Below are 26,983 nucleotides of genomic sequence, written 5' to 3'. Positions count from 1 at the left end.
CACACTAAACATTTTTACAGTGCAGTTTACTACTGTCTGTCAGCTGAATTTCTTCCTGATAAATCCTTATACTCCTCCATAGGGTTGTCTTGAGAGTGGGTGGTATCTTTCACTCCGTATGGTCAGAGAGGGAGAGAGAGTAGTTTATGTAAATGCTCCATTTTAATTATATTAGGAGGACGGCCCTATTCTCTGCCCAATAAAAATGGACCAGGGCTGACACCTGGTTATAAACACAGGAAGGATTCCAAAGTAGTAATCGCAAATCGGCAGGAAAAAAACCCACCCGGCATCTTCAAGAGACGCAATGACCTCCAGTAAAGTTGAAATGCCAGGAGAGGTGAAGAACGACCCGGCTGCGCTCATGGCATCTCTGCATCTGGTGCCCTCACCGATACCCAATCCTGAGATCAAGTACTCCAAGGTCTGTGAGACTTTTTATAACTACTTTGAGAAAACGGTAAATGCAAACTTCGGTTAGATCAGGCACGTTGAATTTGTTGTGCCTGCGCGCAAACAAATCACTGGTTAAGAATCGCAACTTGTTGCAAACATTGATATCAGACTCATATTCATTTTTCAGATAATCGATTCATAAGTAGTAGCCTAGCCTACGGTCCATGATGGTAATTAGGAGGCTTATACATGATTTTGGTAACAAGAAGAAGGTTTTTGCTATGGTTGGCTATTTGGAGTTTTTAAGAACGCAGTCTTATGTGTTATTTGTAATGAATATAACGATTCCCTGTTTTATTCTAATCTAATAAGCGATTTTTTCCCGTGTCCGGAATCGGATAGTGTGTGAAAGTCCAGATATGTTTTTTTTTATCTTAGAGGTGCATCAATCAATAAAGTTTTCTCGATCGTGATAGCTTAAAGTGACAGTTGGCTGTCCATTGAGATTTAATAATCTAATTTTAACCAGTTAAGAAGTTTTGCCTCGAACAGGTTGTCATTATGACTTTAGTTTCATTACTGTGCGCGTTAGAGATCCGCCTCTCTCAAACTACTTTCGTGCAGTCTATAGATCAGCCTACCCTGCATACATCTAAATTATTCATAATTTCATTATGTTCTGGACAACAACAAAAACAATACAATGTTCATTACTGTGACCACAGTAACTTTGACCTAACCTCATTGACAATATTTGCAACATGTATAATTTCTAAGTTTAAGGACCCTTATATCAAATGCATGTGCTCTGAATACAACCCAGAAGATTAAAGCACAAACACTGGACAGCACAATTTTGGACCTTTTCCAGATGTAATAAAATTTCAGTAGCCTACCCTACTATATGTTATTTTGATGTAGTCATTCCATATAATCCTCCCTGAAAATGACAAAGTGCTGAATCATCCCATAAAATGGTTATAAAATATAATCTCTCTTCTTTTGTTTGCTTAGGTCATCTTAAAATATGCCGATTTTGAGTGTAATAATTTTTATTGCTGTGAGGTGAGAGGATAAAGTCAAAGTGTAGTGCAGGCAAATTATTACTGTGGTAATGAGAGTAAAGTTCAGCCAGAGCAAGAGCTGGAGACACCTGTGACACACACACACACACACACACACACACACACACACACACACACACACACACACACACACACACACACACACACACACACACACCCTGCAGCCTCTTGCTCCTTGTCCTGCTCTCTCTTCAGACCTCTTTCAGAAGCAGATGGGAGTGTGAGAAGGATTCATCCTTAGGAATTTGAATTATCCGGTTTATATGGGTGTGTTTGGGGTTTCAGTTTGGGCATTGGTGATGTGAAATCCCTTCACACCCTTTATCCATCTCTCTCTCTCTCTCTCTCTCTCTCTCTCTCTCTCTCTCTCTCTCTCTCTCTCTCTCTCTCTCTCTCTCTCTCTCTCTCTCTCTCTCTCTCTCTCTCTCTCTCTCTCTCTCTCTCTCTCTCTCTCTCTCTCTCTCCCTCTCTCTCTATCTCTATCTCTCTCTCTCTCTCTCTCTCTCTCTCTCTCTCTCTCTCTCTCTCTCTCTCTCTCTCTCTCTCTCTCTCTCTCTCTCTCTCTCTCTCTCTCTCTCTCTCTCTCTCTCTCTCTCTCTCTCTCTCTCTCTCTCTTCCCACCCCCCTCTCAATTTGGATTTTGTTGTGCCTGGTGCAGCGCAGCACAGGATCTGATGTAACAGAACAAATGTGCCCAATCAATATGTTGTCTGTGCAGAGCTAAGTTTTTTATTATTTTTAAGTCCAAGGTTAAACCGTTTTTGCGAAACTCCCTGGAGACTTATTAAGTTGTGTTTTGTGCACTGTTAATAGGTAGTGCTTTATGCCAGAGACACTGAGTTATGGAAATCTTTAATGGTCATACTTAACATCTCATTCCTCTCTCACTGTCAACCACTTATGTAAATTCCAATTATGTAAATATGCGATTCAGTACACTTGTGTACTGAATTACATCCAGTTCTGGCATTTAAAGTAAAATAATTATTATCAAGCAGAGAGAGGTACTGGCAAATATTTCAGTCAGGCAATGCATTACAAAACGTATTTTAAAGCAATTACTGGTTTGTTTGCGAGCATGAGGTTAGACAGAATATAATAATTAATATATTGTGCATTTTTATTTAGAATAATTTTATTGGTCTCACTTTATATTAAGTGTATTTAACTAGGCTTATGTATTAACAATTACATTAATAATTTGATAAAGTGAACTTATACAAGTTTTTTTACATTGTACTTACATTTAAAAAATACCAGCATGTAATTACAGCTATAATTAATTTACGTATTTACATTTATAATTACATTATTCTCCCTTCTCTTACACCCTTTAAACCTAACCATACCTCCAAACATGTCCCAAACATCCCCATGTACCCCACCTCAATATAATTGTGCAATACAACATGAACATAATGAGTACATTGTACCTAACAGTACTTTTTTTTAATTATTTTTTTTAGTATTTGATGTGACCATTTATTTAAATTATTTCATTTATTGGAAGTCTTATTCATAAGATTAACACAATACAAAGAGTGCTGCAGTTTTTATTTAGTTTCTCATGGTAAATACAAAAACCTGAATAGTTAAGATTGTTTCTTGTGTAAGTATACCTAGCTCAATGTAACATGTACAATGGTACTGCTTAGAAAGTTTATTTAGTCGTACTCTTGTATAGTTACTGATTTGGTGACATTGTGCATGTGAGTTGTCTTCATAAAAATGAAAATAAAGGGAATACATTTTTTTTTTAAAAACCTCTTCCCCTCCGTTCAAACGGACAAAAAAAAAAAAGATTTTTTCTTGTATTGTAAAATTGCTACAACCTGGACTTTGAGCTCCCCAGTAAACTTTTCACCCCACCAATTACATTTGTGCTCATTATGTGACAGTCACTACACTTGCACCGGTGTGTATTTGTTACAGACTTGAGATTAAACACACCGATAGGGAACTTATCTTCCCTCTGGCCTGCCATTGAACATTTACAGATATTTTTCAAAGCCTTGCTGTTTGGTGTAGACACCTGAGCTCGATACACTTTACAGTCTTACAGAATCTCTTCCTCACTCCACACAGCGTATGTTTGACTGGTCACGGGAGAGCTGTTCTGCTGAAGGAGTCCTCTCTCTCTCTCTCTCTCTCTCTCTCTCTCTCTCTCTCTCTCTCTCTCTCTCTCTCTCTATATCTCTATCTCTATCTCTATCTCTATCTCTCTCTCTCTCTCTCTCTCTCTTTCTCTCTCTCTCTCTCTCTCTCTATCTCTATCTCTATCTCTCTCTCTCTCTCTCTCTCTCTCTCTCTCTCTCTCTCTCTCTCTCTCTCTCTCTCTCTCTCTCTCGCTCTCTGTCTGCTGGGCCACTGGGCTGATAATGGCACTGAGGAAGCCATAAATTTGTCTTTGGTGATGGGTGGTTATTGATGTTTTCTCTTCTTTTTTTTCTCTTTGGTTGGAAGAGCGAAAAGGAAAGGAAAGGTTATGTTGATAGGTGTGTGTATCAGTTTAATTGATTGGGACCCAAGAGCCTTTTTGAAAGAGAGGTGTTGGATTCCAGCAGGCAAAGTGATGATGTGCTCACACCATTCAGTTATAACACATAAGTGAAGCAGACTCTGGAGATTAAAACCTGGAAGAAGAAAGGAAACAGGAGACAGACTATTACTCTCTCACTTTCCCCTGTGCCTGCAATTGATAATTGCATATTTGTATTAAATGTGGTTTCAGTTAGTGGTATTTATCAGTGATATTAAATAAGAATGTTTTTCCAAAAAAAGGTTTTCAAGATAAAAATAAAGATATTTTTTGTCAACACACAATAAAAAGTCAGTGACCAGTGGGGTCACTGTGTGTGTGTGTGTGTGTGTGTGTGTGTGTGTGTGTGTGTGTGTGTGTGTGTGTGTGTGTGTGTGTGTGTGTGTGTGTGTGTGTGTGTACACCGATGGCTTCATGGAGAAAGAGACACTTGATAGCCATTTGTTGGACATGTCTTTATATTTTAAGGGCTTAAGCGTCCAGCCAGGACAGTAGTGTGCGCTGAAGTGAGGACTTTTGTAAGCTAATCTGGGAGACAGCTTGAGTGAATGAGGTAGGCCCCATCAATCCGTCAGTGCATGAGATAGTACAGATGGGAGTCAGGGGGGTTTTCTGCTCTAGAAGCTGTCCAGCAGGGTGTAATATATGGCCGTGTCTCACTGTTAGGGTCAGTGGCCCTGACTTACGAGAGTCTGTCCCATACCTCTGGAGTTTTTCACTTCAAAACCCACCATTTCTTCACATCAAACAGCAGCCAAAGTAGAGCATACACTGAGAAGCTTGATTTATTGTAAGCAGCACAGTGAGGACTCTCTCTCACACACCCTCTTTTGCTTTGACTTATAATTTCCCCCCTTTCTTACTCTTGATCTTTTCTTCACATCTTCTTCATTGATTATCTTTGGCCTTTGGACTGTTTTTCTCCCTTCTCAGGACCAAAAAGCTTGATTTGTCTCTGTATTATTAGCAATATCATGCATGTTCTTATCATGCATTTGTTAATTTCTTTAAAGTTAAGCACAAGAATGCTAAAAAGATATTTATTTCCTGTTAAAAGAGTTATGAAACTTTAGCAGTAACACTTTACAACATGGTTTAGTTTTGTTAAATGGATAGTTTTACTGTCATTACCCTCATGTTAGTCCAAATCTGTCTGCTTTTTTTCTGTGGAGGATAAAAGAAGAAATGAGAAATGTCTGGGTTTTTTTTTTTTTGGCCATACAATGGAAGTTAACGGTAACCCAAACTGTTTTCAAAATTCTTCAAAGTAACTTCTTTTGTGTTCCATAGAATAAAGAAATGTATTTATGTTTGGATGTTTGGAAGGACATTTATATTTATGAACGATGACAAACTTTTTGGTGAACTATCCTTTTAACACGGTTAATGTTAGTTATCACAACTAAACAAATATCAATTTTGTTAATCACTATCCAAGTTTATTAATCCTGGTTGTATAATAAAAATGTTGATGCATAATATTAATTAATATACTAAATAAATATAGTACATTTATACGAAATAAATATAGTACGCTATTGTTCATTGTTAATTCAGATTTGTTAATTTAAATTTTAAGACATTTTAAAAATGTACATGTAAATGTTACATGTATATGTTATTAACCAAAATTAATAAATACTAAAATATTGTTGATTGTTAATTAATGGTACCTAATACATTAACTAATGTTAATAAATTGAACATTATTGTAAAGTTTTACTTTATGCTTACATATGTAACGCTATAGTATATAGTATGTAATGCTAAGCTTGATAGTAGTGGTGTCACTGTTAAACAGAAATGAGAGAGAGAGAGAGCGAGAGCAGCCCCATGTCTTAAATAAATAGTTCACTTAAAAATGAAAATTCTGTCATCATTTACTCACCCTCAAGTTGTTTCAAACCTGTATGAATTTGTTTCTTCTGCTGAACACAAAAGAAGATATTTTGAAGAATGTCTGTAATCAGACAGTTAATGGACCCCATTGACTTCCATAGTAGGGAGAAATTCATACAGCTTTGAAACAACTTGAGGGTGAGTAAATGTTGACAGAATTTTCATTTTAAAGTGAACTACTCCTTTAAGCTCCTTCTTATGTCCCTGAAGGTATGTATTGCGTGCTGGAACCAGCATGGGATACTGGATGATAGTTTGCTGGTCCAAAGCATATGAAGCGGGAGTTACACCAGTTACACCAGCTCAGTTGGACCAACATGGAATACATGCTGGTTTATGCTAGATTTTCCAGCAGGGGTAACATCAGTAATTATCAACATCTTGAAGTGTGTCTATAGTTCCAGAGTGAAAGTAAGCTGCTCTGGAAAGGATATGAAACTTCCTGTGCAGACCGAGACCCGGGTTGCAGGTGCCCTGTTAGAATCCGTCTGGCTCTGGAATCCCGGCCTGTTCCATGAAAACAAAGATAAAGTGCACATATAAAAAAGAATCTTTTTTTTACAATGGCCAAGAAATGTTTGCCATTAAACATCCCTCATGTGTCTGAGCCATTAGAAGGTGCTGGCGGCCAAACAGATGTTTCACTGGCTGTAGCGTGAGCTTTGGCATCCTCCGTCCCCGTTCCTGCTCCGCTTCCTCCTGCAGTTGTGCGAAGCCTCCAGAGAGCTTGCCGGGGCAGATGAGAAACGGATCAGTGTTCTACAACTGTTAGAGTCATTCGAGCTCTTCTCGAGCTCTCCCAGAGGAACAAAGTCGACCTCCTGCTTTTGTGGACGATAACCCTCTTTCCTGTGTGAGTATTGCTGGTGATAAAAATCTCAGCAATGAGGAGCATAAGCCTAGTGATGCTGTCATCGTGTGCTGTGGGTCGCTCTTCCACAATCTGTTTATGATAGGCACTGCATATCTCGCCATCTAATTAGCTTTGCAGACGAGCGCAGTCAGCACCGTGAGACTGACAGCTTGAATAAAAAAACATGGAGTGATTCTAAATGTTTGCAGCTGTCTTGTGCTGTGGCCTGCACGTAAAATCTCAACCGCTTTCATAACGGCCTGTAGTACAATATGTAAGCGTAGGATGAACTGGCAGCGCTTCTCTTTCTGTTTGTGTACTGCATCAAGTGGCTGTTTTGTTTACAAGACAATACATTTTCTGGCCCCCTGCTGTTGTAAACAAAATCTAGTTGTCACAGCTTGGCAGTTAGTTTTTCAGACTCTAGTTTGAAAGTTTCTTCCAGCACTCTGCCTCTACTGTAATTTCAGCTTTGCCACGATGAAGATAGTGGTTAAAAAGGATGAGATTTTAAGTTAAAGTATAGGTCAAAATGTTACTCGGTTAAAAAACATGCATGAGTGAAAATAAAAAGATACAAAAATTGCTTTAAACTAAGCATATTGCACAATTGCAGTGATGCTCAAACATTATAAAGCTCACTTACTTAGTAATAATTTCCAATGAAACCAGTATTCCGATACCTCTTGGAATTGTTTAACTTTTAATTCAACAGCAGCTGATATTATAGTTGAATACAATTGTTTGCAACTGCTCGTTGTCCATGTTCACACTTGAGTCAGGTTTGTCCATATTTAGCAATGCTATAATTGATATGTTTTATGTTTAAAAAAAAAAGATTTATTAAAGACTGTTTTGTGGTCACTGAGGAAATGTCACTTCACAAGGACAAAAATGGAGCATAATTGTGTCCACACTGAAATAATTGTATTGGCTGTAAAAGTTAGCATAATTTGAGTGTAATTTGACTTGTTCATTCAATACAATAAACATAAAAAAAACAACTTAAGTCATTTTTACCTTTGAAAACTGAATATTTTTACTTCAGAGGTTAAAATGACATTTATAAAAAGTAAAAAAGCATCTCTTTTGCGTATTCCATTTCAATAGTAAAGTGCGAATTCCCCGAAATAATGCTTAAGTATAGTAATGAATTACAATTACTCAAGTTCTTTACAGCCTAGCTGAAGCCTCCAGCAGGGTTACGGCAAAGAAGCGGTGATCAATATGAATTTTTGCACTTTTGCACTTGCGTTCTTATCCCTTTTCTTTAATCAAAGCCAAAGTATAAAGAAAGCTTGAGAGTTGATTTACTGCAACGGCCTGTCGCTCTTTATCAACTTTCTCAATGGGAAGAGACAAAAGTCCGAGAGCCCCCAGAGCTCAGGGAAGACTGGGCCAAATGGTCTCTAATGGTCGCCTTTTTCTAGTCGTGATTTAGATGGTGGCCCAGTCCGCTGCTTACCCAGCATTCCCCTCTCCTCCATTCCGGGGTGCCATAAGTGTGGGGTTACGAAGAGCATAAAGCTACCCACCGTCTGCATTCTTCCCCGGCCCACTGGCCTGTCACAGTCTGCCCCTGATTTAAGGCATTCCACTACAGTGGCCTCTATAAATTTTAAAACTAATTCGCTCCTCTACGGGGCTCTCTGTTTTTGTAACAGGCCCTCAGCTCGATGAGGCCACTGACACTTTTATGAAGTGCTCCAAATGAGAGTCAGATTAAAAGTGGCCCCCTTAATGCAAGAGGCCTGTGAGGAGCGAGCGAGAGAGGGTGGGAGAGAAAAAGGAGTCTGAAGTAAATGTATCGGAGAGGAATCAGCATGGTACAGACTGATACCTACCCTGTCCAGGAGTGATTTATTCATGCCAATTTTAGGGGAGACACAGAGTGGGAGTGACTGAGGCTGCTCGAACCGCCTCCAAGTCAACTGGCATTTTATACCTGTTCTAAAGTAAACACGCCTCATGGTTTACAGCCAATTAAATTGTACTTAAACCTGTAAGTTTACATTAGTAAACATCTTGGTGAGTTTGAGGAGGCCCAGGGCCGCGGTTCACTTTGAACCGGACGTCTTTCTCTACGTAGATGACAGGAAGAGTAAACGTGTACATGTAGAACTCAGAGCCAGCTGACGCTTTAACACCTTATCTGTCACAGGTTTGTTGAAATCAACAGCATAAGCAAAATCTTTTTGCACAAGTCTTCAGTGTGAACTGTGAAAGCACACTTGCCTTTTATGTATGTTGTGTCCTTTAAAAATAATTTGTGTGCGTAAAGAAAAATGTATTTTTCTTTTCTTCTTTATCGAGCTTGAAAAATCGCTCTTTTGGAATCTGATGCGGTTGTTTTACGGGCCGCTTCTTTTAACGCATCACCAGAGCCAGAGTGCGGCCCGTGTTTTATGATCTCGTAAACGAGCAGTGATGTTGTGAAACGTGTCTGTGTGTATCTCTGTGTTTGTGTGTGCATGCTGTATATGCACTTGTATCTGTGTGTGCATTTGTGTGTGTTAGACGTCTGATAGGGATTTATCTCTCCTTTCCCCTTTCCCCCACCTCGTTCTGTCTGGTTGCTGGATCACTCCCAAGAGAGTGATATTGGGCAGCCCTGCAATAGCACACGGTTCCCAGAGATTCCTCTCACACCACAACCATGAAACACACAGAGGGGAGAAAGAATTTCTTTTAATTCTGTGCATCATCATGAAGTTAAAATAACTCACTGTAACTCCTCATAAAACTCTAAAGATGCACATTTTATGCATGGTGTTTGATATTATCTGCAATAAAATTATTAATTCTCTTGCAAACAGTTGTGTTGGTTTGTTACATCAATTTTAAGCAATGGTGGACGAATACACAAATCATGAACATGAGTAAAAGTATGTATTTTTCAGTTAAAAAAGTAAATATACTTACTGATCGATGTACCAATTTGATATGCTCCATCCTACTGCTTTTAATACATATTGTATCTGAGGAGAGAGGGGTACTAGACATGCAAATAGAGCTTATATAGATTATAATGACATTAGTAACCATCATTACAACATTACAAACACCATCATTCAAAAGAATTATGCTCTCAACCTCTGAGGATTGTATTCTTGGCATGTTTTGAGTGGGACATGACTAATTCAGTGAGTTACCTGGAGACTTGCTCCGACTAGTGCAATTTGTGAACAAATTTAATAGGTTCATCATAAAAGAATAATTCGTTTATGATTTCTTCATTTTGAAATAATGAGGGACAATATTTTTTGAAGATGTGTGTGTGTGTGTGTGTGTGTGTGTGTGTGTGTGTGTGTGTGTGTGTGTGTGTGTGTGTGTGTGTGTGTGTGTGTGTGTGTGTGTGTGTGTGTGTGTGTGTGTACAGTAGTTTTTAAAGTTTTTATTAAGATTTTTTATTTGTATTTTTAATGGTAATTGGTGTTGTAATGGTATTGTGTTTTTTGAAATTTCTATTAGTTTTTAACATGTGTATCATATTTCATATATCATATTTTTATTTTATTTTTAAATATTTTAATACATTAATTTAAACTAAATGAAAATGAGAAATGCTGCCTTGGTAACTAGTTTAAATAAAATACGTTTTTTTATTTTAAATGGTACATTTCTTTTACTCAGTTACTCAGATTTCAAGAAACTAAAATGTTTTTTTAAACGCTTTTAATTTAATTTAACTGTAATAACCCCGATTTATAAAATGCTTTGTTACTGTTCACAAATGATTTTAAGTTACTCTGTATTATGACACTCTTCCTCCTGAAAGTGGCCTCACTGTTGTGAAAACTAAACAGTATCTTTCTCTTCTCTCCCTGTAGATTTTTATTAATAACGAATGGCAAGATTCTGTGAGCGGTAAGGTCTTCACCACATACAACCCAGCTACAGGGGAGAAAATCTGTGACATCCAGGAAGCAGATAAGGTGTGTGTTGTTTGTGTGTGTGTGTGTGTGTGTGTGTGTGTGTGTGTGTGTGTGTGTGTGGTTGTGTGTGTGTGTGTGTGTGTGTGTGTGTGTGTGTGTGTGTGTGTGTGTGTGTGTGTGTGTGTGTGTGAGTGTGTGTGTGTGAGTGTGTGTGTGTGCGCGCTTTCTTAGCATGCTAGTGTTTGTCAGCAAAGTGTGTATTTGGTAATTGGTCAAACCGTTGCCAGAAACAGGTTTGGCACAATTGCTCTGCTGGACGACATTTAGTCATCCAGCACCGCTATTGTGCTTCTCACTTTCAGCCTTCACTCAGCATGAATAAGCATCCAGCAAGAGAGGGAGAGAGGAGGCTGTAGTTCAGTCTAATGTGGTTAAGCAAGCCAGAGGCCGCAGTTCCTCTCTGTAAATCAGGCAGAAAGTGTGGAAAACTAGAATGGATACAGGAAACAGAGACCCCCTGAACGTGCAACTGGGGAAGTCATTGAGACTCATCCGGAATGAATGGATTTCATTTGTCCCAGAGGTGGACAAATACCTGTTTACAAGATAAGGTTATATCATTAAGTGCTCTCTACTCGCTCTCTCTCCCTCTTGTTTCTATCTTTCTCTCTCTCTGTCTGGTCCCCTCTCTTTGCTGTTCCTTTAGGCTGATGTGGACAAGGCGGTGCAGGCTGCGCGTTCAGCCTTCTCTCTGGGTTCAGTATGGAGGAAGATGGATGCATCTGAACGTGGGAAGCTGTTGTTCAAACTAGCTGACCTAGTGGAAAGAGACAGTGCCTACCTTGCTGTGAGTACTCTGTCCAACACTCTTGCCAGACCCAAATATTAACCCTCAAACCAAATATATCTTTAAAATACTATATAGGCCTATTCAGTAAGTCTTACAATTAGGTTAAATTGGTTAACATTAGTTACTGTAATGCATTAGGTATCATGAAGTACTTTTACAGCATTTATTTGTCTAGGTCAGGGGTGAGGAAGCTTTTTGACCAAAGAGCCATTCTTAGATTTTTAGTTAATGCATTTTTCAAAAAGAGCCACGGCATAAGATATTATAGCTAATATATAGTAAATATATTTTTTTCAATAACGTTTAAATAATAATATTAAGGCCATAGACAACTGAAAACAAACAGTGTCTGTGTCATTGGTCATAAAACAGGTAGTCCACATTTATTTCCTTTCGATTGGTAAACTCATGGGACAATTTTTTTTAAATTTTTGCTCTTTACATATTACAAGCTGTCACAAAGATACATTTTATTCCTCAGTAAACCTATTTTAACCCCCTCCATCAGGTAGACAAATATATATATATATATGATAATTGATTCCAAAAGTTCAGCTCAACTAGAACCAAAATGCCTGACCCATGGTCTATTGTAACATCGGTCTTGACTCCCTCATATTTATCACCTTCACTCACGAACCAATGGTTCTCTGGGCAGCCTAAACCATGTCTCCTTCTAGTCAGTTCCAGTTTTCGGTGAGTAAGAATCAGATTTAACAGGACAGAGCCATCTGAGCAGACAAAGACACTCACAACAATAAGCAAGTGTCTAATGAGTGGACCTGTCTGTCTGCCTCGAGCTTATTGAAGCTTCATGGCAGGAGCTGTAGGAGTTGCTGTTTTTCAAACAATTTTGATTTGCTCGGCAAATGTCTGAAACCCATGATGATTACAACACAGAGTTGGGACACATGACCTTTGGGTGCTAACGATCACTTAGGTTTGGAACGAAACGTAAAAGAGAGGTATTGTTCTGTGCCGTGACGTGCTTTTATCTCCGGCGTTCTTACGCCGTGGACATCTGCTTTTACTTCCCACTCACGGATTTGTGTCTGAAGAGACAGATTCAGAAACAAAAGTGCTATGTTTGTCTTTGTGCGTGCAGCTTTCTAGAGCACGCTGTGGCCATTTTGAATAAATCTCTTTCATGTTACAGTTTAGACATCATCTTAAATTAACTGAAACAACAGATTTTCTCCATCCAGCTTTGAACAAATGTCAGAGTGAATTGTTTTGAAAGAAGAATGCGATGTCCATGTGGTTATGATCACTCTTTATATCAATCTAATCCCACGTCGATTAGAAATCATGGCTGGGCGACAGAGATAACAATGTCAGGTCTCTGGTGATGGCTTTATGAATATCATGTTTTCCTAGGGGAGAAGATGTAAGTGTGTGCTTTAGATATGCTTAGTCTGAATGCAGCATGGGGGGTGTCAGGTTTAATTCCTATGAGTGATTTTTCATCACACGCCCACACTCTCATCTGGCTTCTCTCCTTCCAGACCCTGGAGTCTCTGGACAGCGGGAAACCTTTCCTCCCCTCCTTCTTTGTGGACCTTCAGGGAACCATTAAAACGCTTCGATATTTCGCTGGATGGGCAGATAAGATCCACGGTTCCACGATTCCGACTGGTAAGCTAACGCTCATCCTGTCATAAAACTTTGAATTAGACAGCATGTAAATTAGTCTGTTTACATATTCACAGACTATGTTTCAGCTTAGTTTTTCAGCATTTCAGTAACCAAGTTTGCCAGGACACAAAGTTTCACCTCACTGTAAACCGGTGCTCACAAACAGAAATAAGGATTTAACAAATGCAGTGGGCCGCTAGAGCACTTTTTGTTTGGATGCATTGAAGGGTGGAACATAGAAAATATAAATATTGTCATTATTTTACACTTTATTTTGGATTTCCAAACATACTAAATATTATCCATAATATTTCCATATCACTAAAATATTTAAAATAAATTTTACACACATATATGTATATATTTCTTTTAATGTATTTGAACATTCAAAAGTTTGGGTTAAGTAAGATATTTCTTGAAAGAAATGAATTTCAATTTTAAATAAATGCTTTAAAAATGTATCACAGTTTCCACAAAAACATTGAGCGGCAAAGCTGTTTTCAACTGTGATGATAAGAAATATTTTTTGAGCACCAAATCAGCATTAGAATGATTTCTGAAGGATCATGTGGCTCTGAAGACTGGAGGAAAAAATCTGCTTTGCCAACACTGGAATAAATTGCATTTTTAAATATGTTAAAATTAAATTAAATATCTAACATTTTAATAATATTTCACAATATTACAGTTTTTACTGTATTTTTGATCAAATAATTGCAGCCCTATTGAGCATAAAACATTTTTAAAAAATCGTATAATGTTACTTATAAACTGTATGATTATGAAAGCACAACAACGCAGAGGCAGACATTTCGGAGAGCATGGAGGATACAGATGCGCTGCACTGGAAACTGTCATTGTGGGAATGCAACCCAGACCTTTAGGTGTAGGCACATCCTATACATTTTAGGAAGTTTGACCTTGAGCAGAGAGAGCGCAGCTTTAAGCTGAGGTAGAGCTGTGTTTTCTCTGAGGCCTGCAGGAGATGTTTTGGGGTTATGGAGGTGCACTGAGGGTAAACAGACGAGGTCCCGTAACAGTTATAAATCTGAGTGCTAATGGCCGCCCTCCTGTGGAGCGCTGCCATCGGTGGAGCACAGTGACAGCTACGGGGCCGAGGGGCACTACGGGCCACGGGGGGGCACTGGGGGTCTGTTCTGGCTAATTTAGTTGTTTGAAAGGAACGCGGCAGGGAGCCTGGAGACTACGGGACAGCAGCAGACTTGCAACTCTGATGTCACGGTGCAGCCATTAGTGTGCAAGTATGTGTGTGTGTGTGTTCGTGTGCACGGGGTAGATTGTGGAGCCGGCCTTCAGGGCCCCCCTGTCACATGGGCCACATGGGTTAGGTAAGCAAGAGAGGTGTCCGCCGTCGGGCATCTGTGTAATTATTGTGCATTCCAACACTGTCTGTCGCCACCGCTTTCTGATTGGCTCGCGCACTAATATTTGCGCATGTACTGTCCTATACGGTATATAAAGCACACAATCCAGTCAATCTTGTATTTGATAATGTCTCCGTCATATTCACTCTCTCATCTTACACATGCTGCTGCATGCTGTTATGATACGATTTCACAGCAGGAGAAATAAAAATGAAGAATGAAGGGGGAAAGAACTGTAAATCCCCCTGTCAGCACTGGAGCTCAGCGCTGGGCCTTTGTTGTGTTGCTAAACGAAACTTGCATAGTGGGAACTCAATGATTTGCTTTATTTCATTTCCAATCTCATCCGTAATATAATTACTGCACAAACAAATAGAATGTGTGTTTTTGGCCTTCTCTTATCTGGCCACCAAGTGAGATGAATCGCTGGCATGCCTCTCATCCAGATGCGTTCCGCCAACTGCATGTTTCCACAGCGAGGGATGGCGTGATTGCTCTCTTTTCCATGTTGCCATAAGACAAAAACAGGGTCTTTTGCGGTCGTATTATCTAAAGCTCTTTTGACTGAAAACTTTAGTCTACTGTTAGTAAAAATGCCAGCTAATATGATCTTTCCTACTGTATCTGCTGCTCTGACACCACTGATCAAATGTAATTTATTTTCACATTTCAATTTCATTTCAGCAGTCTTGATTTATTGTCCAAGCATAAGTATTAAGTGTTTTTGACACCATTTTATCCCATGCTGACTAATATTCTGTTTCCTTTTGTTCTTTCTGTCACACAGATGGGGAATATTTCACACTCACCAGGCATGAGCCCATCGGAGTGTGTGGACAGATCATTCCTGTGAGTTTTTTGGCCCTATTTTTGGTTTTCCTTAATAAATTTTGCTTGAAAAGTCTGCCATTTCCACAGTTCTTAATGGGAGTTAGTTGAACACCTTAGTATGGGATGACAGGTTTGTTGAGGTTTGGGTATAGTGGTTTAGTTTCTTCTTATTGTGAATGATGCATCTATGCATATTTTTTTGGACCTTGTATTTTTTAATTAAAAAAGTGAATTTCGATCATTCGGTGAAAGGACAGACTTCTCTCTGGTGATGTACTACAATCTTTTAGCTCACTTAAAACCTTCCACTTTATTTACAATCACCTGCAAGCTTGCTTTCAGATCTGTCTCCATCCAATTAACAACTGATTGTTACAACAAGTCCATACCCTACATTTTTTACCTCTGTAATTTCACTTGGATGTATATCATAATACAGAAGATAAGATCTGTCGCTATTTCCGTTAAATCGTGACTTTAAAATATATTTCACAGGTCACTGAAAGTGTTCTTAAAAGCCACTATATGATTGGCTACAAATAGACTGGCAAAAGGAGGTCATGGACAGTGCTAGTAAGGTAGAAAAAGAAAGAAAAAGGAACTAACTGAGAAATAAGGAAATAGAAAGGCAGGGCTGAGTGGGAGGTATACTTGAAGGACAGTGACTTAAGGGAAAATTACACTTGAGGTGCTTTATGCAACCGGGCACAGATTTACTAAACAGGGCAAATTAGTGTGAGAGCGCAATTAAAAAAAAGCACTGTTTGGAGTGGAAAGTTCTGCGCGTGAGCTACTGACGACGTGTTAATGAAAGACCATAGACGCAGCCGGATCATTTCCATAATGACCAACAAAATCTACCTAGAGAACCACAAATTAGCATTTGTTTGAAGACATGCTTTTTTGAGGCAGTAAATAATGGCGCAAATACCTGTAACTGACCAACGCAAACCTTAATAAATCACCTTGCATGATTCATTTAAATACTAAATACTCCATAAATTTTGCGTCTAAAAGGGAAACTCCTACAAATGCATATGCAATAAGGTCAGCCGCAAAAATAACCGTCCACACCTTTTCAGCGCTAATTCATCACTGCCTGTCGATAGTAAATTTTGACAGTAGTTTTTTAACACCAAAAGAGGGTTTGAGCTGGCACAAGCTGTTAGTAAATCTGGCCCTAAATATTAAAATCTGGTCCGTCTAGCAGTTCATTGAGCATTGTTGGAGAATGACAGGCAAAAAGTTAAGGCAAGGCTGAATTGATACAGAAGTTGTGAAACTGTATTAGAAACATTTGGTTTCCAAATGAGTGTGCAGGAGTCTGAAATCATTAGTGAAGTAGTTATGGTCTGAAGAACCAAAGATATGTGGTTGTCTGAACGAGCTCCCACAGTAAGTTCCTGACCTATGTCTGTACAGTGGAACTTCCCCCTGGTGATGACAGCATGGAAATTGGGGCCAGCGCTGAGCTGCGGGAACACTGTTATCCTGAAACCTGCTGAGCAGACCCCTCTCACCTGCCTCTACATCGGTGCTCTGATCAAAGAGGTACAGCAAAGTCATTTTACAACAATGTTTTGAATTAAGAGATAAAACATTACGACATCTGTCAATCTATTCTGACCACATCACATCCATAATAAAGCTGTAAAATGATCAAAGTGATACAAAAGTAATATCAATACACATTCATGTAAATGAGTGATATTTCATCATTCGTTCCCCACTACACCCAGACCTTTGTTGTTCTGCCTCTCCTTTTCTCTGGGATTATAAGGCCTACTTTCTCCTCTTCCTTTTGATGTTCTGTCCATCCTCTCTTTCACAGGGCCTGTAGGGAGGTTGGGGTGGGTCTGGATTGCCCCTCCACGGCCTGTGGTGTTCTTGGCTCAGCTCTCGTCTAAAGCTTTTTCCTCTCATACTGTTTTCACAGGCTGGGTTTCCACCAGGAGTCGTCAATATTTTGCCAGGCTACGGGCCAACCGCGGGAGCCGCGATCGCTTCACACATGGGCATAGACAAAGTGGCGTTCACAGGATCGACTGAGGTAATTTTCCTATCAGACAATGGAAGAATCACTCCCTCTTCCATCACGCTCTTTTACGCCAGTGTGACATCGGCCCTGTCCCAAATGGCGCTCTTGAATGTGGACTAGGGTGACCAGACGTCCCGAAACATTCGGAACAGTCCCGAAATCTAAGCTGTTGTCCCGAATCCCGAATCCGGCCCTAATTGTCCCGAATATTATACCAAAGCAAAATCTTGAGTAGTTTGCCTTGCACCTTGCACCTTATTTAACCCTAAAAAGGTTCATAGTAGTACCAAGAGTACATATTATTAGGTACTGATATGCACCTTTTATGAACAAAGATGAAGTACAAAGTTGTCCATTTAGCCCACTCATACTGCCCCAGTGACAAGCTGTTGTACCCTTAAAGGTACAATTTTGAAGGCTTAGTGTGTTTATACTGCTGGTGACTATAATGAGAAGTCTGAGGAAGTTGCGTTTATAGGGGGACTCTCTGATCTCATACTACACATGCTCTCACAACAAGCAATGCTTAGCGGACCACCTGGCTTTCTAAAATCATTTCGAATAAACAGGTTTTAGGCGGATGTGGGAGTGAGATGTTAATCCACAGTTGGTCTGTCATAAGCACAGAACAGAAACAAGAAATGAACACCAGGCCCCCTACTTGACATGTACGGTTAATGCAGAGTTAATTTACACTTTATAAGTGTCCTGTACATACTGTATAATGACTACCCTTTCAATTGAGCTCTATGCATCAGACAGTTACATTGTGGCCCCTTAGAGGAAGAATGACTCTTTGAAGCCAACTGTATAAATTTAATAGAAAGCCAGGGACTGAAAATAGGCACCATGTTAGGCACAGAGAATTTACTGCTTGAAAATAGGCCTCACTGACAGCGACATAACTCTGCTGTGACAGCATATTTTAAACAGTGATTATTTCTAGCTACACTTGCCTTGCTGGTAAGAACCCTTAAGCCCTTTATTCAATTAGAGCATCTCATAAATCGAAATATTTCAGTGTATGTTTTGATCTGTTCCTATACATGTAGCATGTGTTTTGTTATTAATTGAAGTAAATTTGGTGATGTTTAGAGTAGATAGAGCTAAAGCTTGACCGGAAAAGTTAGTTTGTTTACATGCCCAGTTATAATTGAGTTACAGCAGGGTTTTTGCATAGTGGAGCTACAGTCTTCATCAATCTCTCCTAGTATATATGAATATTTGCGTTGCAAATTATTACAGTGGTGATATCACTTGTTGTTCAATGAACGAGGATAACGTCTGTTGCAAGTGCATGTACACTACTTTTCAAAAGTTCAGTCAGTTCGGTCAGTGTTTTTTTCAAAGAATTAATACGTTTTTTCAGCAAGGATGCATTAAATTGATCAAAAGTAACTGTAAATACATTTATAATGTTACAAAAAATAAATCTATTTAGAATAAATGCTGTTCTTTGAACATTCTATTAATCAAAGAATCCTGAAAAAAGTATCAGTTTCCAAAAAATTATTAAGCAGCACAACTGTTTTCAACATTGATAATAATAAGAAATGTTTCTTGAGCACCAAATCAGCATATTAGAATGATTTCTGAAGGATAATGTGACACTGAAGACTGGAGTAATGATGCTGAAAATTCAGCTTTACCATCACAGGAATAAATTACATTTTAAAATAGATAATATTTCACAATATTAGTGTTTTATTGTATTTTTTTTAACAAATAAATGCAGGCTAGGTGAGACTAAGAACCTTCTTTCAAAAATATAAAAAACTCCATTGAACAGTATTCAGTAGTGTAAATATAGCTTGTGTTTATCTTCATCGTTAAAGAAACAGAGAATGGTGTTTATGGGTCTGTGCATAGCACAAGACTTCTGTCACTGATAGGAGTACAAACAGAAGTGTTATTTCCACATAAAACAACCTAAGCTCGTACCCTTGAAAAACACTTATCGGAATGCAACAGATGTTATATTTTGTGGGAAATGAGAGTTAAGTCATTTCCCAGTTCTTTGCTATTTTGATTACTGCGATGAGTATTTCTTTCTTTTACATCAAGATGTTATTGATAAAACAAGAATGTGATGACTGAGACTTGGAAAGAAACAAACAAAAGGCAACACAAATCCTCAAATGAGTGTTGCGTCACTGTGAAAACTGTACCAACCCACTCGTCTTCATCCACTCTTCCACTAACTGGCTATCAGGGGAAACTCATCACCATACACCCCACCCTCCCACCCTTCCTCTTCAGTGGCAGCGAAGTGAAGGCTTGGTTCCTCTTCTCGCGTCAGCACTGCTGCTGTGGCTGTCGCTGTCGATCTAATCTGGACTTGATTAGGCAGCCGAGATCTCTCATGCTGTGCGTGTGTGTGTACATACACAGACTCTGAGTCACTTCAGCCGTCTGTGTATAAGGGAGGACTGGACCAGGGGTGGGGTGGGGGGACAGGGGAGCATCTCCCTGAGGGAGTGAAGGATTCTGGTGTGTTGTGACCAGCCCATTGCTGCTATTTGTGGAGGCTAGCCCCTTTGTGAGAAGTGTGCAGTGTCATTTCTTAAATGAAGTATATTTCATTATATTTCTTATGTTTTATATGAATCAAAAAGCACATTGAACCGCATTTTAAAATTGTTTTATTATTATTATTATTATATACAAAATAATGGTCATACCTGCGGTCAAAACAGGAGTAACTAACTAAACAAAGCAGCAGTAGTAACTTAATGGTTTTTAAGCAACAAGTTTTTTTAAGCGATTAGCGTTACACCAGTTCAACCAATTACTACATCTTTTTTTTATGCCTGAGCTGAGGAAATCACACTCACACTCAAATGTGGCATTGAAAAGTCAGATTCATTCTAATTAATTGAATAATCCAAAGCTATTCTTTCTATTATACGTGACTTTAAAAAGTCTGATTCATTTCTAGTGAATCAGTTTGTCCTAAGTGATTCTCTCCCTTATATGTGGCATTGGAAAGTCTGATTTTATTCTAGTGAATCAGTTTGTTCAGATGATTCTTGTAAATGAGCTGATTTGAGTTCCTAAATGGCAATTTAAATCATTTTTTTCCTTCACTTTAAATCAGTCACATTATACTTTAGTGAATATTATATTTGAATTTTGTGAAAATGTATCAGTCGAAGTTTGATGTTCATTCATCAATTCAACTATATTTCTATTTCAAATTAAGGCTGTTCCTCATTACTGTAGTTATCTGGTTTAGCTATCTATAGCTTTACTACAGTTCAACTACTTCAACTATCTTGTAGCTTGAAAAACTGAAGTAGCTTCCCCAAAACTGACAAAAACACTCGCATATGTATAGTATCAGTGAGAGGTATGACATTCGTTCATTTTTCCACTGAACGAAAGTGTCAGAGGGAACCAAGGAAGATTGTTTTCCCTCCGTCTTCTCCCCTTCTCTTTCCGCTATCTGATGGAAAACAGATAGAGAAAATATTCACTGTCAGTAAGTATGTTTTGCAGAAAGGAAAAATGTACAAATGTTTGTTTATGGTTAAGAGTGCTGCTTGCCAGCCTCTAAAGCGCTGAGCTGGCTGTGAAGATTGAAAAGGTCTTTCTTTCTTTCTCTTTCTTTCTTTCTCTCTCTCTCTCTCTCTCTCTCTCTCTCTCTCTCTCTCTCTCTCTCTCTCTCTCTCTCTCTCTCTCTTTCTTTCTCTCTCTCACACACACACACACACACACACACACACACACACACACACACACACACACACACACACACACACACACACACACACACACACACACACACACACACACACACTCACACTCACACAGTTGGAAGAGAATAGTTTGATGTGAGCATAATGTTCTCTGAGATGTGAAGCAACGCCACGGCCAGCAGCTGTGTGTTGTCTGCAGTGCTTACAAGGGCCTGAACAGCATGTAAGATAAGAGCCAGTCCAGCTAATGTGAAACTTTAAGGGAAGAGAAGTGTGAAATTCACTTTGGATTTGAATTGATTCAGAGAAGAGCTGCAAACAACATGGAATTATAAAGCAGTAGACTTCCGTTAAAAAGAAATGTGCTCCTTGAGTTCGGAGAAACCAACAATCACACATACATATGTTTTCATTAATGCACTAACAAAGCCAATAAATGCATTTTAAAGGTCTTGTTTCACTGTTATTTTGTGACTCCAAACAGCGTTGAGCATCCTACACAAACCTGCAGTCAGCTTTTCCTGTTCTCGAATTAACCAACAGATACTGTTGCGTGCAGGACATTCCATTCTTTGGCTGTCACCCTAAGCACTAATAGATATTTAGGATGTGAGCCGAAGCTCAGGGGCATGATAATGGAGCTGGATGTCGTGTCAAAGGGAGCCTCCTCATCCAGCAGGATTTATTAATGACAGCATCCCACTGATGTTGAGATTTAGTAAAGCTCTTCTGTGGTGTCCCAGTGATTAAAACGGCTCTCCTCTCTCTCCACAGGTAGGCAAGCTGATCCAAGAAGCAGCAGGAAAGAGCAATCTGAAGAGAGTCACGCTCGAGCTCGGGGGAAAGAGTCCCAACATCATTTTTGCAGATGCTGATTGTAAGTATTCAGACACTGTTTTACGGCCGCCCTCCTGTTGTCCCACTGCAACAGTTTGTGCACAGGTGCTACCCCAGAGACCTTCTCTGTCACTTCACATCAAAGATCCTTATGGATCTTTTAGAGCTGCGTCTGGGAATTTTTTTTTTTCCGGAAAGGCCCATATACATGCAAATGAGCTTATCTCACTTCCTAAACTCCTGGTCCTTAGTATCGCCAAGTAGCCCACCAAACCTCGGCGTAAGTTTGAGCTTTAAATGTTTTCAGCAGCCGTGAGCAAGGCCCCCCGTAAATCAGCCGAATGGACCCTGTCCGGACCAATCACACCACAGCCGTAAATCTGCCTGCTCCATTAACCCTTCAAAAGCCACAGACTGCCAGTCCACCCTTTTCCCAGGTGTCCATTATCTCACACAGATGCACATACTCGCATGTATGTATGCATAAACAGCAGACACACCAGAAGAACAAGGAGAGAAACTGCTTAAACTATAGTCTGTTAAAAAATTACTTTGAAAGACTTATTGAAATGTAGGAAATACAGAATTTTTTTTGACTGTCTACATAATCCCAGTTTCACACCTTTCACTAATGATGCTAATGCACCATGTATAGTCCATTACGGGCAGATGTTTAATAATGTGCTTTCTCTCTCTTTCAGTTGAGTTGGCAGTTGAACAGGCCCATCAGGGTGTTTTCTTCAACAATGGTCAATGCTGCACAGCTGGTTCCCGTATCTTTGTGGAGGAGCCCATTTATGATGAGTTTGTGCGAAGGAGTGTTGAAAGAGCTCGGAGAAGGACACTGGGAAATCCCTTTGACCCAACCACTGAGCAGGGACCTCAGGTAAGACTCAATTAGGTGCCTAAAACAATAAAAAGATAGAAAATACATCATATATAAATCATATACCACCGTTCAAACGGGTCAGTGTTTTTTTTTTTAAAGAAATTAATCTTTTATTCAGCAAGGATTCATTAAATTGATCAAAAGTGACATTAAACTGCATTTATATATTAAAAGATATGTAGTTAAAATAAATGCTGTTCTTTTGAGAATCCTGAAAATATAAGACATGAAAAGTCTTACTGATCCCAAACTTTTGCTGTATATATATATATATATATATATATGTGCATATAAATATACAGGGCTTGACATTGACACCCGCCAACCCGGTAAATGCGGGTGGATTTCAGCAGTGGTGTGTAACACAGTTACTCCAACTAGCCACTTTGGTGGATTGAATTTTATATATAATATACACATTTTTCAATTGTAGTCTTTTAAAAAACCATCTGAAATAATAATCTAAGTGCAATGTAGTGTTGTCAAAAATATTGATTTTCCAATACATATCGATACGGAAATATCGGAAACGCTCCCAATAGTAAATAGTCCCAATAATAAACTGCTGCTAAATTCTGAGATAATATAAAAAATATCTATATGCCAGTTTTTCCCCATGGTATCGATGTCAAAATTGTGGCCAGTGAAAATGCAGAGGGGCTAGTAACTTTGGAAAACCACTAATCACAGATCCTGGTGAGCAAAAAAAGTTAATGTCAAGCCCCACATATATATATATATATATATATATATATATACATATTAATTAGAAAATTACTGCAAAATCTGAGAGTTCCATCAGAATTTAAGCAAAAAGCTGTACATTGAAACATTAATAATCAGAAAAGACAAAATATATATTATCTGCATAATCTAAGCAATTTATTATTTAAAAGTTTTTTGTTGTCTGTTACAAAAGTTCCATATAACCACAGTAAAAAAAAGAGACCGGATTCAGTAGTTCATCATCTCTGTTTGACTGTGTCAGGTGAGTGTGGAGCAGCAGAGACGTGTACTGGAGATGATTCAGAGCGGCATCACTGAGGGAGCTAAACTGGAGTGTGGCGGCAAAGCTCCTCCTTCTAAAGGCTTCTTTGTGGAGCCCACGGTCTTCTCCGATGTACAGGACCACATGCGCATTGCCAAGGAGGAGGTAAGCTTTCTTTATCTCAGAATAATACATCTAAATTCGAATGTCAATGTATTATAATAATACACTTTTATTGTAGATATTTGGGCCAGTTCAGCAGATCATGAAGTTTAAAACGATTGAAGAAGTGATCGAGAGAGCCAACGACACAGAATATGGTCTGGCAGCAGCAGTCTTCACCAGAGACCTCAACAAGGCCATGACAGTCTCTGCAGCTGTGCAGGCCGGCACTGTGTGGTGAGATTTATATCATATCACCAGAAAATGGAAAGCAACACAAATGCCATCCACTTGTTTTGGTCCCTAATATTGTTAGGTTATACGCCTTAAGGTGCAGTCACATTTACCTTTTGTTTGCTACATTTTTATGGGACAAATCCAATTATTTAGATAGGAATCCATGTGATTGTGAGGGCGAAACATTTCCCTAATATTCTGTCAATGTGATCGCATCTTTAACCACAGAAGTTTTTTTTTTTAATATAAATTCACAGAATGGAATGTAATATCATGAAATCACTAAGATTGTGAAATGTCTTTGTTGTACAGGATTAACTGTTATAATGCCTTGACATGCCAGTGTCCTTTTGGAGGATACAAAATGTCCGGTAATGGTCGTGAACTGTAAGTGGATTAAAAAAAAGATATAACGTAATAATTGTGTTTTCTATACATCCTTGTTTACGCTGACACTGTTGTTCTCTTTTTTCCAGGGGTGAGATCGGACTGAAAGAGTACACAGAGGTGAAAACCATTACGATGAAGATGTCAGGAAAGAACTCTTAAAGCACAAATATGTACGTTCCTAGCAGCGTGAAGTCTTCCTCTGAGGTTAACCACTAGCCATTATCCTTTGGTTGTCTATAGTGGTAAAATACCACACACAGTAACCATCCATCACTTCTGCATTGGAGCACCTGTTCTGCTGTTATCATGACCTACCCTTCATCTTCATCCCACGTCCACCGCCACCACTAACTGCCTACACCCATTCCAGCTGTGACCTCCCTTCGCCACCTCCACTAACCATACTAAAGCACTCGGAGTCCCGGTGAAGGAGGGCTACACATTAGACCACTGCACCAGCAGCGTGCAGAAACTAACAGACTGCGACCGCTCTCTCTGATGGTCTCCTACGTTAAGTGTTTTTACACACTGGCTAAAAGGGGGTCTGAAGGGTGTCATTCTCAAACCTCATAATTAACTTACCTTTCCACTGGGTAGAAATCTAGTAGGCATATTTGAAATTTGTTTTTTACTAAGACCACTGAAGCTCTCAGATAAAAGATGTTTTCGTTGAATGAGTATTAATTCTAAAATTTGTGTAATTGCTTTATGTGTTTTATTTTTTCATTTTTTCATTTTATTGTTTGATTGTTTTTACAATGTATAACTTTGTCGATGTCTTGACCAATGTAAACAAAAATGATTTACCTCAAAAAAGAAAGCAGAAAATCAGTGGTGTGTATTTTTGACAAATAATTCCTCATTGATGCCCATTTATTGTTAGGTTTAAAGAATTATGTACTATGAATATAGAAGTTAAGATATAGAGATAATTTCTTCATTAAAATGTTTTACTCAAAGAATTCTCTTGAAGGTGATTTTCTAACAGTCTTGTTACAGAATTATGTCTGGAATATGATGACAATGGGTAAAAAAGACAATGGGTAAAACATAGCCGTCCAAAAATAGTTTCATTTTATAAGATTTGTTATTTCTGCTTCGGATGTTGCATTTTTCAGATGACTATGTGTATTCAGACTTATGTCAACCAGGGTGAGAACAGTCTGAGTCAGAGATTGTTTGGTAAGAGCTCTTTAGATATGAGCAGTATGTGCTAGATAAAAGAAGCACCCAGTAGTGCTACTACATTAGAAGTCGCATTCCCAAAGAAACAAAGTCACAATGGATTTTCCCAGCAGCCCAACCAATCTGCTGATATCTTTAGTCAGACCAACCCAAATGATGAAAAAACTTGGCTACATTACACAGTACTGGTCTAGATCTGGAAGAGCAGAAAAGGGCAGCACAGAGCTTTGAACTAGACCACAGAAAGACCACTACAGAGATAGTGGATCACATGGAAATTAGTCTGAACTGTTTCCTTATGAATTAGTGTGACAACGTTTGAAGAACAAAAGTGGGTTGTTTCACCTCAAAGAGTGTTGCATGTTTTCATCAAGTGTGAACCAATCAACACAGGAAAGTGTTGGAAGGTTGCAGGCGAAAGGCCTTACAAGGATTGTTTAATCCATTTGACGTTGTTGCACAATGGTGTCATCGACCCTTCCCTCCTTAGGAGTCTGTCGAATAGTATTTATAATTCTCTGGAGTCTCATATGATTACAGTGTACCAAGTTCACACCAATATTTCTACATGGCAGTAGTGTAAAACCGCTGCTCTTTAGTAAGGAAAACATGATAAATCAATAAATAGAGTTATTACAGACTTTATGTGTGATTCTTAAGGGTGTATTTTCGTTTTTATGACCCTGATAGTACATAGTGAATTCAAATGAATATTAACTTTCTCACAGCCTTACAAATGTATCTCTTTTTTTCAATGTGAGAATGATCACTGTGCCTTTGGGATCTGGATTTCAACCATCTTGGACTCTGCCCAAGGTTAAATGGTATCCATCATGATCAGAATTCCAATATCACTCCTCAGAGACATACATTCATTAGATGAGGTACTTATGGAGTCTGATAAGTATCATTCACTGATCATTAGCCTATGCTCTTTTAGAGGATTTATGGTCAAAAAGATCCATATAACCTTCCCATCTACTGAACTAGAGGATGAATTAAACATTTGTGTATTATCTCTTAAATACGCTCTGGCATGTGTTTCCAATACAATTCATCTTCTCTAAATATCTATGGATTTTCTACACTTTGCCAAATAGTTCATAAAACTAATGCAAGTCACATTTATAAATGCAGATGTTATAAAATGAGATTGCAACATTAGACGGTAGAATGTGTTCATTTGTCTTCATCAAGATAAGCGCGAAAGC

The 26,983-nt window shown here is 38.8% G+C and overlaps 1 protein-coding gene across 1 annotated transcript; it reads left to right on the top strand.

Moving 5' to 3' along the window:
* Nucleotides 1-116: 116 nt before the first annotated feature.
* Nucleotides 117-25,546, top strand: aldh1a2 (aldehyde dehydrogenase 1 family, member A2). Its single transcript, XM_077228579.1, has 13 exons — nucleotides 117-424; nucleotides 10,603-10,707; nucleotides 11,354-11,494; nucleotides 13,003-13,132; nucleotides 15,305-15,366; nucleotides 16,771-16,899; nucleotides 17,285-17,398; nucleotides 21,859-21,961; nucleotides 22,623-22,807; nucleotides 23,799-23,963; nucleotides 24,040-24,197; nucleotides 24,510-24,584; nucleotides 24,674-25,546. Exons 1-13 carry the CDS (start codon nucleotides 308-310, stop codon nucleotides 24,744-24,746), a joined length of 1,557 nt encoding a protein of 518 aa, XP_077084694.1. The 5' UTR covers nucleotides 117-307; the 3' UTR covers nucleotides 24,747-25,546.
* Nucleotides 25,547-26,983: the final 1,437 nt, after the last annotated feature.

The sequence above is a fragment of the Siphateles boraxobius genome, unplaced genomic scaffold (genome assembly GCF_051911475.1).
Source record: "Siphateles boraxobius isolate OS27281-9 unplaced genomic scaffold, OSU_SipBor_1 130, whole genome shotgun sequence".
NCBI classification, from domain to species: Eukaryota; Metazoa; Chordata; class Actinopteri; order Cypriniformes; family Leuciscidae; genus Siphateles; species Siphateles boraxobius.
Note: the sequence above shows the minus strand (reverse complement) of the source record. Positions and strands in the feature narration are given on the sequence as shown.